The 12,516-nt window shown below is 46.9% G+C and overlaps 1 protein-coding gene across 1 annotated transcript; it reads right to left on the reverse strand.

Annotated features, from left to right (window-relative positions):
- Positions 1 to 223: 223 nt before the first annotated feature.
- On the reverse strand, positions 224 to 2,127 carry CBLN1 (cerebellin 1 precursor). The gene is made up of 3 exons (XM_075537546.1): positions 1,864 to 2,127; positions 1,580 to 1,699; positions 224 to 421 (listed from the first exon to the last, which is right to left on the reverse strand). The coding sequence occupies exons 1-3, from the start codon at positions 2,125 to 2,127 to the stop codon at positions 224 to 226; spliced, it is 582 nt and encodes a 193-aa protein (XP_075393661.1).
- Positions 2,128 to 12,516: the final 10,389 nt, after the last annotated feature.

The raw sequence follows: 12,516 nt of genomic DNA on the forward strand, positions 1-12,516 counted from the left end.
TTTTGGAAATGGGAGTACGCAGAGCTAAGCGAATTTACTTCTAATGAGGAAGCAGACAGCCACTTCCGACCATCAGCCCCGCACCTTTACCGCACGCACACAAGCTGGGCAACGCGGGGAGGAAGTCTCCAGTTGAGCAGCGTGATTACACTCTACATCTTAGACTCTGGTTCCCTCCCCTTCTGCCTTGGCCCTCTCCAGGCCTCCATTCTCTAAGAGCCAGTCAGAGGGGAAACACCAGGAATCCCGAAAAGGTTGAATACTTCCAGCCCCCCATCAAGTTCCCCCGCTCCAGTTTGAGGTATGCGCGGTCGCCTTTTTCCATCTGGATTAGGACTCCGTTGCTGGCGGCTTCCCGGGTCACGTCTTGGTCACCGGCGAAGGCTGAAATCACTGGCCACCCATTTAACATGAGGCTCACCTGAGAAAAAGAAAGCGCAGCTTCAGCGGCACAGCGACTGAACCAAAGCTGCTGGGCGAACAGCCACAAAGACCTGGAAGCACTGGGGAGGGGGAAGGGAGAAAGACCTTACATTTTATCTGCTAAGGATTCACTGGGGGCGACCAACAGCTTCTGGGTGAGAGGTAGGGCCCGCCTGCCAAAGGAGAATAACCCTCATCCGGTTTTCTCAAACTGAGCGCGCCAAGGGAAGCTGGGCTGAAATTCCCAGTTTCAGAGCCTGCCAGTGTGGCTCAAGTCTCTATCTCCTTTCCCCAAGCGGGCATCTGCTCCCAAGGACTGTGAGGAAACACCCTTTCCTCTGGTCCTGGCTTCCTCCTCACCTCACCGCACACCACAGATGCTTGGCCGGGGTTTCTAGCGGGTTACAAACCCCGAGCCGAGCTGCATTCTGTGCTTTGTCCAAAGCTCGAGCTCCATTCCCGACCCAGACCAACCCGAGCCCGCCGTTCCCTGGCTTTGCCTTCGAGGTGGCACGGACAACCTGAGCCCAGCGCCTGCCACCCCGTCGCAAGTCCCACTCCATCGTCTGCCGGCACCCAGAGGGGATACATTTGGAGACCTGGCCGAATGTGGGCTGATCAGAAAGAAGGGGCACTATGTCCCCTCTCTTTTCTCTCTCCTAGTTGAAAACCTCTAGTCGGTCTCTGCGGCCACCAGCACCACCACCACAGGCCCACACGTCAGTGATCCTGTCCGTGGTGCTGAAGGCAAGCACGCCGAGTGCTTGATTCTAAACTGGACGGAGAGGAGCTGTGCGAAGTGGAGATAAGGATTTCCAAAGGGAGCCGGAGCTGTCCGTGGTACTACCCTCAAATGCCCAGGGACGTCCTTGGGGTCCCTTAGGAGGCCAGGGAACCTCGTCGAAGAGGCTCCGACCAGGAGGCAGACAACTCTCTGGGTAAGGGGTTAGGCCCCAAGAGTGAGCCGGCTGCCGGGAAAGCGAGCAGACAGTTTGTGCCGCAGAACAGCGAGGCCCCGACACCCGTCCCTTCAAGCAGACTTGGGCAGGTGTAGCGGTCGGTCACCATTGTCTCTACCCCGACGCCGCCCCTGTACCCGTGTGGCGCCTAGAAACCCTCTCCGGGGGCCGGGCCGGAGCCCGCGGCGGCAGCTGACCTGGATGGTCTGTCTGTTGTAGACTTTCACCACATGAAAGTTAAAACTGTAGATCCCCTTGCGCGGGGCAATGAAAGTGCTGCGCTCCGAATCAAAGTTGTTCCCGATGTTCACTAGTACCTAAAACGAGACAGGAACAGGGGAGAATGGGCAGGGCTCCGCCAGGACCCCTCTCCCTGCGCCTCCGCAGGACCCTGGGCGAGGGTCCCATTTAAGACCCCCACTCCCATCCTATCCCAGTCTGCACAGGGGTGGCGGGGTGGGGCAGGGGGGTGTGCACTCACCTGGTCGAAGTATATGATCATGGTGCGGTTACTCATCTCGGACGGCTCGTGGTTGGTGCTCCGGATGGCCGAGAAAGCCACCTTGGCGCTGCCGGAGCGCACGGAGATGCCCAGCGCCGTGCCCGTGGGGTCTGACGTGGGGTTGGAGTCGCACACCACCAGGCACTTGCCCTCCAGGACGATGGGCTCCGTCTCGTTTTGCCCGCGGGCCGGGCCCGCCAGCCACGCCGCCCCCAGCAGCAGCAGCTCCACGACGGCCAGCATCGCGGCGTTGGCGCCCACCCCGCCCCCACCCCCGGGGCTGCCTACGCCAGCCGCCCCCGCCCCCCCTACCCCAGCCCGTTCCGAAGCCCCCTCCTCAGCTCCCTGCACTCTCTGCCGACGCCTCTTCCGACGCTACCGCGCTTCCTAGCACTCCCCTGGCAAGCTTCCCCCGCGGTGCTCCGGAGCCCCGCCCGGGCCTCAGGGGTGCCGCGGCTGTCCGGCCGCACTTGGATGCATAGCCGCAGCCGCTTGATGCACGCTGCCTCCGCCTCCAGTCCCCACCCGCCGCTGCCGCCGCCGCCGCCGCTCTGAATTATTGATGCAGCGGGCGCGGACGCCGGAGCAGGGGGAGAGCGCGCGCCCGGCACAAAGGCGCGGACAGAGGCCTGGCCCCGCCCCGGCCCCCTCCCAGCCGGCTTCCCAGCACAGCCCCGCCTCCGCGCCGGCCGAGGCCCCGCCCCCTGACCAATCCCGGAGCGCCGCGCTCCCCACCGGGCCAATGATGGCGCTGTCCGCACGCGGCCACCTGACCCTGGGCGCCGTTGTTATTAGGCGCGACCGGGCGGGCGGCGCGCGGCAGCTGGGTTGGGCTCCGGCCGGGAGTTGACTGAGGGAGCGAGGGCGGGGACCGCGCGCGCACTCGCGCCTGGACCGTCAGCCGCCGCCGCTTAATCCTCTCGCTTCCCGCCTTTCACCACCAACCTGTTCAGCCCTCACAGCCCTTACGGCCCGCTTCTCCAGCCCTCAGGTAGGAGGCAGCGAGGGAACCGAGCAGGAGTCACCAAGGCTCCCGCTCGCCGGCGCGCAGCGTCCGCTCGCGTGCGCGAGGGTGGGCGGGGAGCGCCCCCCAGTGGGCGCAGGTGCGAGGGGCTGACAGTGCGCGGAGCCGACTGCCTGAGAAGGGCCGTGGTCTGGGGAAGCGGGTGCAAGTGGTGCCAGGGAAACACTGCCGGACTCCACCCTTTGCCAGTGCCTCCTAGGGGGGTCTCGGTGCCCTCTTGCCCGCCTGTCGCCAAGAGGGTGGGGCTCGGCCTCTCAACCCTTGCCTGCCTCTTCCAGTGTTTGTTCTGCCGGGCCTTCATTAATTTGAAATAGATGCCTGAGGAGATTTGGTTGTGGCAAAATCAGATCCGGACACTTGAGGCACCTACCTAGCGAAGGAGGGTGTGTATGTGTGTGTGTCCGTGTCAGGTATAGGGCGTTTCAGGCAGACTCATTTACTGCTACCATTTTGCTCTTTTGCATTTAATTTTTTTTGCAACTGTACTTTTAAATTTATCGTACACCGTGAAGGCGTGTTTTTACCCATGTGTGCCTGATATCACTGTCTTGGGTACAGACATCAAATCCTGTGATTTATGAACTATGTTTTAAAGGCAATTTTTATTGTAAATGAATTTTCTCCCTAAGCATTAGCATTTACAAATACACGTGATTAAAACGTGAAAGTAAAAGATTAATGATGATAACCATACATCTTTGTTAGGAGGTGTCCCTGGTCACGTAGTGTTCACCCACCTTGGGCTGGGATTCGAAAACCACCTGCCGCTTCTTGGGGGATAAAACGGGCTTTCTACTCCTGTAGAGTTACAGCCTCTGAAACTCGCAGGGCCAGTTCTACCCTGTCCCATGGATGGTGGCAGTGAGAGCTGCCTGGAGAAAGAGGTGCTGGTTTGAGAAGGGGTGTGTCCCAGCCCTAAGGCAGAGACCAGAAGAATAGACTGGAAGTTAACCAGCCAGAGAGGGGCACAGATCTAAATGCGCCAGCACCAGCAATCTAGAAAGGGCGGGACCTGGTGGGATGCTGCCTCCTGTAGGTGCTGAGGACCTTGAACCTGGGTGCCCAGCCAGGTCCCCTAGCCAGCACCTCTGCCGGCTGGATTTGCTGCCCCCTAGGGCATGCTTACTTCTAGGCCAGGAAAACCAGCCTGCAATCTCCAACCGCTGTGCCTCTCCACGTCACCACAGCCTTTGTTTCCGAGAGTTGTGGAGCTGTTACACAATGGCAAGAGGCAATAATTTTAATTAAATTTCCCACAACTCAGATCTCTTTGAGGCATCCCTCAAAATGCTGCCTGCTCTGATCACTACTAATTTTAGAGCATGAACAAAATTAAAATGTGATATCAGAAGAGACTGGCTTCAGTGTAAGCGCCAAGGTTGGCAGCTATGGCAACGACGGTTACTGATTCTCCAGCAGCCCTATGTAACGTTCAGTTATGTGCTGAGCGCCTCCTGAGTAAAGGATCCCAGGTTAATGCACTGGGCTGTTAACTGTGAGGTCAGCAATTTGAAACCACCAGAGGCACCCTGAGAGTCCAGGAGACTTTCTACTCAAGAGTGACAGTCTCAGAAACCCACAGGGGCAGCTCTCCCGTGCCCTATAGGGTCACTATGAGTCAGAATGGACTGTGGCAGTGAGTTTCATTTTTTTCCTGAGTGAAGGCCCTGTTGGAACAGGCGATAGAGATAGAGTTCATGAGTTTGCAAACAGGGAGATGGTCACCAGACCTTTCTTCTTCTCCTGTCAAAGTGACCCTCTCTTATATCAAGCTAAGTCTCCATTTTGGGTCTCCAGTCACCTCTTCTCTGGGTCCAGACCTGCCTAAAAGAGCTGCTCTTCACTCCTACTTTTGCACTCCCCATGCCAAAGTAAAGGAAACCTTGCTTGAACTGAAGTGGCATAAAGTGAAGAAGCAATTGCCATTGATTTGGGGTTTTTTTTTGAGCATTTCTAGACCCATCATACTTTAGACAAGTGATCAGGAGAGACCAGACCCTGGAAAAGTACAACACACTTGACAAGTAGAAGTTGTTGTTGTTTGGTGCCATCAGTTCTGACTCATAGTGACCCTACATAACAACAAAACACCTCCCAGGCCTGGCACCATCCTCACGATTGTGTCTGAGCCCATTGTTGCAGCCGCCATGTCAGTTCATCTCATTGACAGTCTCCCTCTTTTTCACTGCCCCTCCACTTTACCAAGTATGACGCCCTCCAGAGAGTGTTCTCTCATGGTGACATGTCCACAGTACATGAGAAGTCTTGCCAGCCTTTCCTCTAAGGAACATGCTGACTTGACTTCTTCTGAGACAGATCTGTCCTTTTAGCAGTTCATTGGACTTTCAATATTCTTCTCCAGCCCCATAATTCAAATCCATCCGTTTTGCTTCAGTCTTCCTTATGCAATGTCCAACTTTCACATTCATATGAAGCGACAGGAAATGCCATGACTTGGGGCAAATGTACATTAGTCCTGAAAGTTACATCCCTACTCTTCACTATTTTAAAGGTCTTGTGCGGCAGATTAATTTAATGCAATGTGTCTTTTGATCTCTTAACTGCTGCTTACTGTTTATCACATGATGTCACCTATTGGTTCAATTTTGAGAATTTGAGCTTTCTTTACATTGGCTTGTATGTATTCCTTACTGAAGACTGCAATTCTTGATCTTCATCAGCAAGTGCTTCAAGTTGTTTCATCTGCATATTGCAAGTTGTTAGTAAGCCTTCCTCCAACCCCGATGTCACACCACATTCTTCTTGTTATAATCCACTTTCTCTGGTTATTTGTCCATCATGCAGATTCAATAAGTATGATGCGAGGATACATCTCTGATACCCATCTTTTCTGATTTTAAACCATGCATGTTCTGTTCACACAACTGCCTCTTGATCCAGCTATAGGTTCTGCATGAGTGTAAGAAAGTGTTCTGGAGTTCCCATTCTTCTCAAGATTACCCCTAGTTTGCTATGACCCACACAGTAGAGGAACAGCAAAAAGAGGATGCTCCTCAGTTAGGCAGATCGACACAGCGACTGCAACGTGGGCTCGAGCATAGCAATTGTGAGGATGACACAAGCGTGTGCGCTCTTGACTTCTGTTGCGCACGGGGTCACTACATGTCAAAAGAGACTCATGACAATTAACACAAAGACCCCTCATAACAATTCCACATAAAACCTACAAGAAGAAAACATCTAGTGAAAGAGAAATGACTTGAGAAATACAGAGCCTATATAAAGTAGAGCTCGCGTGTATAATGTAGTTCCTAGGGAATGGATTTTGAGGTGACACTGTATCTTGCTATTGGGATAGATGCTACTTCTTTATTTTTTCCAAATCATTTTTTGGTACATAGTCCAGACATCATATTGTTCAATAGTTCAGTTGTAAGCTTCTTTACTGCTATGCTGCCAAACAAACACTGAACATTTTGTTTTTTGCCTTTTTTCATAAAAGCTAAAATACTCTTCAAATGTCCTTTAGTTATTGAAAAGAGGTAGTAATGTAGGTCTTTTATGAATGCAGAGTGAGTTAACTTGCAAAAAGCAGGTGATATTTGTATACCTGCAGGCAAGTTGAACTGACCACTTGTTTCCTTGACTTCTCCCCAAATTGTACCTCGTGTGCTTTCCTCGTCCCAATGACAACAGCAAACCTCACAAATGGGAGGGGAAAATCCCAGACTGTACATGTAACTTGATTCTATCTCTTTGTCTTGCTTGAATCATTCACAAGGGGCTGCCTTCTTTTTCTTCACCATGATGACTGGTGAGGGCCATTGCAAGAGCCTTCTAATTAATTATTCAAGGATAGGTGCAAAACTCCCCCTCTGGTTCTAGTCTTTCATTTGGTGAATTCCTATTGAGGGTACTGAGCTATGCATTCTCAACTTTCTTCCCCATATTAGTAGGGCCCTCCCTGGCCATGATATTTCAAATTGACCTCACTCCTGACATTCCCCGTCTCTTCCCCGTCTTCCCACCATCTCCTGAAATATTTCCTTTCAATATATTATGTTTGCCTATTTATTTTGTTTCTGGTCCATCTCATACTGCTAGAATGTAAGCTACAAGAATAAGAATTTGTGGTGCCCACAATAAAGACTGTTACATACTATGGTTCAAACAGTAATGAATATCAATTTAATGCTAATCATTATCTACTTTTCTAAATTGATTGAATAAGTTAGGGTATATGTGAATAAAAATCCATCAGAAATAAAAAATCCCTTTCACTCTCTCACTGCCATCAAATCGATGGAATTCCTAACAACCCTATAGGACAAGGAGGAACTGTCCCTTACGTTTCCAAGACTGTAACTGGTTACCAAAGGAAAAAACCCTGTCTTTCCCCCTCAGAGGGCCTGGTGGTTTCCAGAACTGCTAATCTTTTGGATCAGAGCCCAGTCAACAATTAGCCGCTACACCTTCAGGGCTCCTAAAAAGCCCTTTAGTTTTGTTTATTTTTAGTGTTGTTGTTACAGTCAGTATTCTTTTAGCAGCAGGTGACAAAGCCAAATCAAGCTGGCCTGAATACCGAACTTTCTTGTGTTGATGCAAAATGCCTAGGGTTAAGTCTTACAAGTTAAAGTACAGTTGGGTCCATCAGTTTAGGCTACATTTTTAGCCAGGCTGTCTCCCTATGGTAACCTCTTAAACGCTACTGCCAGCTTAGTCTTACAAAGAGAAAGAAGGCATCATTTCGTCAATGCTCACGGCAAAACTTCCAGGGCTGCTCTTACAAAAGCAATTTGAGATGTTTGCCCCTCTCTGAACAAATTAGTCACTGTGGTCATGGGATGTGGACTGTCCCAGTGGTTAAGCTTAGACTCTGGTGCCTGGTAGTTCTCCAGAGACATTTTAGAAAAAAAAGATGATGTACCAATAATAACAGATATCTACATCTTCAAGGGCCAGCTGTAATCTATGCCATGCAAAATGAATGGTGACAACTCCTGGCATAGTAACCAAAATATAGTTGTTGTTATGGTCCTTTTTGTCACCAGACTTCAGCTAACCATTGTTAAATAAAGTCATATACTATCAGTCACAATGGTATTTATGGTTTAACATTAAATTCTGAATGCACTTGAAAGTTGTTGTAAAGGATTTCTTTGACAATGTTCTATTGGAGCGCTCTCTTCTCATTTTTCAGGTTTATAGTAAGTGGAAATTCAATTTCTTTGTGGACAGGTACCTAAAATTCTTCATTATTCATTGATTAATGAAAACACAAATTTCAAAGAAAGTCTTATAAATAAAAGCATTGAGTTGGTTAATTCTGAAATTTGAAACTATAGGGTTTTATGTAATAAGGTTTTTCTTGGGTGTTGAAATATTGGTTAAATATTTTAAAGCCATGTGTCTTTAGCTTTTAAAGTAATATGTTAGATTTAAGGAAATGCAAGATTACAAGTAATGAATTTGTACCACTGCTGTTTTATCCTTTACCTGGTATTTTAGATGAAGTTTGACATATTGGTAGAGTCAAAGGTTTATTCCTTTCACTGTGTTCCAAATGTCTCACCACATTGCATTTTGAGAAATTAATACAATAGCTATTTTGTTATAAAAAATAATCACTTCTCTATTGTTGAGAGCATTTTCAGAAAAAGAGGAATATTTTGCCCCAGGATATGTAACAACTTCATTCTGTTGCTAAATCAAAATGAATTCTCTAATTTTTATACACACCAAACAGGATTTCATCTCTTTTGGGCTTGGTTCAAAGTCCCAGACAGTATCACCTCTTAGTCTTTGGTTAATTTTCCCAGAAAGCAGCAGAAAAACATTGCTTCATTCAAGAGTATTAAGTTTAGGATTTCAAGGAGTCATGGTTATTTCTGATTTACTGCTTTATCTAAACTGTGTAATATGGGAATGAGTTGAAGTCTTTTACTGAGCTCACTGAATCAAGTCTATTCCTATCCAGAGGCCATTCCAACCCTACAGGTCAGAGTAGAACTGCCCCTTGTGAGTTTCAGAAACTGTAAATCCTTAGACAGCCTCGTCTTTCTCTCACAGAGGAAGTCATTTTGAACTGCTCATTGTGGCTAGTAGCCCAACACGGAAGCCATGATATCCCCAGGGCTCCTGAGCAGTGCACAATACGGAGTGTTTAACCTTCACCAACACTTCTCTTTTCCTGTTTTCCCCGCCCCACCCCGCCCCACTCAATTTCATTTAGACTGCAACGTTTTTGCTATTTTAGCTGAAAATGTTACATTATAAAATGAATTTTTAAGATGAACACCTTTATTAAATGCAGTAAAATACAGAATTAGCAGTCCCAGTCTATGATAGCATTTTGATTCCTTATAAAAAGGAAAACAAAAACTTTGATCTTAAACCAAAGCATATATTTTTAAGTGTTTCTACTCTTATGTTAATACAAAACTATACATTTCCTTAGTCTATATTCAGAAGGCGATTTCTACATTAGAAGTCTCTAATATCATCTAAATTAAGAGATGCTGGCACTTAAGTCCTTTGAATCTCCTTGGTATATACTTGGTATATACTCCTTGTCTTACTTGGTATTCTGTACTTGATCTTTAGGTCCTAATATCTATTGCAATGGCTACACAAAACCAACAAAATTCATGATTAAAGGGTTTCTTAAGGAGGTTCACAAGTTATCATGCCAGTGAGAAATTCTCAAGGTTGAGTTGTTTATCAGGACATGTTTCAAAGTTGTTTCATGTCTGCTAATAAATGCCCAAAGGAAAATACCACTCCGCTGTAAACCTCAATCCAAAGGCATTCTGCTTAAGGTTCCTGCGTCAGCAAACCCAGTTCCCTGAACTAAGTGTACAGAGACACCCCGCTCCAAAATGCCTTAGCTTAAAGAACTGTGCTCCGTTTCCATGGGTCAGCAAGCGCAGCTTCCCCAAATAACTGTCCAGAGGCACCCCACTCTACAAGCCAGCCTCCTACACCAAAGCAGTCAGCTCAACTTGCTCTGTGGGTTCACTCTGATCCGTGCTTGGACTCCTGGTTCTGATGCTGCTCTGCTGATGCTACAGCTGCCTTCTGGATCCACAAGGTTCACTGCACAGGAATCACAGGTCCAGAGAACATTTAGCTCCTGCCTCTTGTTGGTAATGAAATCCCTTCTGCTGCTCCTCAGAGGCCTCATTGTATAACACAGCAGGATGCGTTGCAGGAAATCACAATTACTCACATGAGAATCCTATCAGTACCTTTCCCCACCTTCTTACCAGGTCCATGTAGGAAAAGGTCATTTGGTGGGAGTTAGAGACTGACTATAAAAGCCATATTAAATAATTCACTGCCCATGCAGTACATACTGGTAGGAATATTGTAAGTATCTATTATTAAAATGTGTGTGGCAGGCAGAAAGGAGTACCCTAACATAGTATAATCATACAGATTACACTATGAATAAAACCACATATTTACATCAAACATTAATTGGACTTTTCCCAGTAAGTAATTATCTATGTGCCATTTAGGGTGATAGGTTGAAGAGACAAAATTTTGTCCCTAGCAGTGTGTGCTTAGATACTGTTTGGGGGCCTATAGGTACTATAAAAATGAACCAAGTATGATTCCTGTCCCTCCCCTCACACTCCAGGACTTTATATTTAGCAGTGACCAGAGATCTAGATCAAAGAACCTCCATATTTAAAATCCTTCCAGGTCCACTAAGAAAATTTCTTTCTTTTAAAAATGAAGCGAAATTATTGAAACCCAAATGAAGGCTGAGCATGATAGTGGAACAATAGGAAAGTAAAATGAAATAGAGGAAAGAACTAAGAGGCAAATGGTATGTATAGAGGTCTAATACAGGCATGTACATATGTAAATATATTTATATAGAATGGTGGGGAAATAGATCTACGTGCATATATTTATAGGTCTAGTATTAAGGCAGCAAATGGACACTGGACCTCCACTCAAGTACTTACTCAATGCAAGAATACTTTGTTCTATTAAATTGGCATTCCATGATGCTCACCTTCCCCACAGGATCGCTGAAGACAAATGTGTGCGTAAGCAAATGTGGTGAAGATAGCTGATGGTGCCTAGCTATCAAAAGATTAGCGCCTGGGGTCTTAAAAGCTTGCAGGTAAATAAGCAGCCATCTAGCTCAGAAGTGTCAAAGCCCACATGGAAGAAGCACACCAGTCTGTGTGACCATGAGGTGTAGAAAGGACCAGGTATGAAACATCAAAGAACAAAAAAATCATATCAGTGGTTGCCCACCTTCCCAATATAATCACTGAAGACAAATGGGTGCATAAGCAAATGTGGTAAAGAAAGCTGATGGTGCCCAGCTATCAAAAGATATAGCATCTGGAGTCTTAAAGGCTTGAAGATAAAACAAGCGGCCATCTAGCTCAGAAGCAACAAAGCCCACATGGAAGAAGCACACCAGCCTGTGTGATCACAGGGTGTATAAGGAATCAGGTATCAGGCATCAAAGAACAAAAAAACGTATCATTGTAAATGAGGGTGAGTGCAGAGTGGAGACCCAAAACCCACCTGTAGGTAACTGGATACCCCCTTACAGAGGGGTCACGGGGAGGAGACAAGTCATTCAGGGTGTGACGTAGCAATGATAAAGCATACCACTTTCCTCTAGTTCTTAAATGCTTCCTCCCCCAACAATCATGATCCCAATTCTACCTTACAAATCTGGCTGTACCAGAGGATGTACATTGGTACAGATAGGAACTGGAAACACAGGGAATCCAGGATAGATGATCCCTTCAGGACCAGTGGTGAGAGTGGTGATACTGGGAGGGTGGAGGGAGGGTCAGGTAGAAAGGTGGAACTGATTACAAGGATCTACATATAACCTCTTCCATGGGGGATAGACAACAGAAAAGTGGGCGAAGGGAGATGCCAGACAGTGTAAGATATGACAAAATAATAATAATTTATAAATTATCAAGGGTTCCTGAGGGAGGGGGGCACTGGGAGGTAGGGGTAAAATGAGGAGCTGATATCAAGGCTCAAGTGGAAAGCAAATGTTTTGAGAATGATGATGGCAACAAATGTACAAATGTGCTTGACATAATGCATGTGTATATAGATTGTGATAAGAATTATACGAGCCCCGGATAAAATGATTTTAAAAAATTATTTGTGTGTTGTTGTGAAGAATAACACAGAACATATATCAATTCAATTGTATATGTCCAATTCCAGTCTTCAAGTTGTGTAATCATTCTTACCCTCCTTACTGAATTGATTCTTTTCTATTAACTTAAACTCACTGCCCTCTGAATTGCTGTTTCAATTTGAGCCCATGTAGGTAGTTCTTAAAAGAGAACAGTGCTCAAGCCAGATGTTTTATACTAGTTAAGATAAACTATTATTTGGCTTTAAGGAGGCTTCAGAAAATGTGTTTGATTTAGTTTAGAAATTCCCTCCAGGCAAAAATTTTGAGTGTTCATCAGCCATCATAGTTCCAGGAAGTCTAGATTCTGTGAGTTGAAATTCTGCTCTATATTTTCTCCCTTTTGAGCAGACTCCTTACATAGATTCTATGCCCAAAGTACTATGCCATAGTAGGCAGACATCTTCCGGTCTTGATCTCCTGGTTAGGAGGCAGTTGTTCACAGAGGCAGTGA

The sequence above is a fragment of the Tenrec ecaudatus genome, chromosome 18 (genome assembly GCF_050624435.1).
Source record: "Tenrec ecaudatus isolate mTenEca1 chromosome 18, mTenEca1.hap1, whole genome shotgun sequence".
NCBI classification, from domain to species: domain Eukaryota; kingdom Metazoa; phylum Chordata; class Mammalia; order Afrosoricida; family Tenrecidae; genus Tenrec; species Tenrec ecaudatus.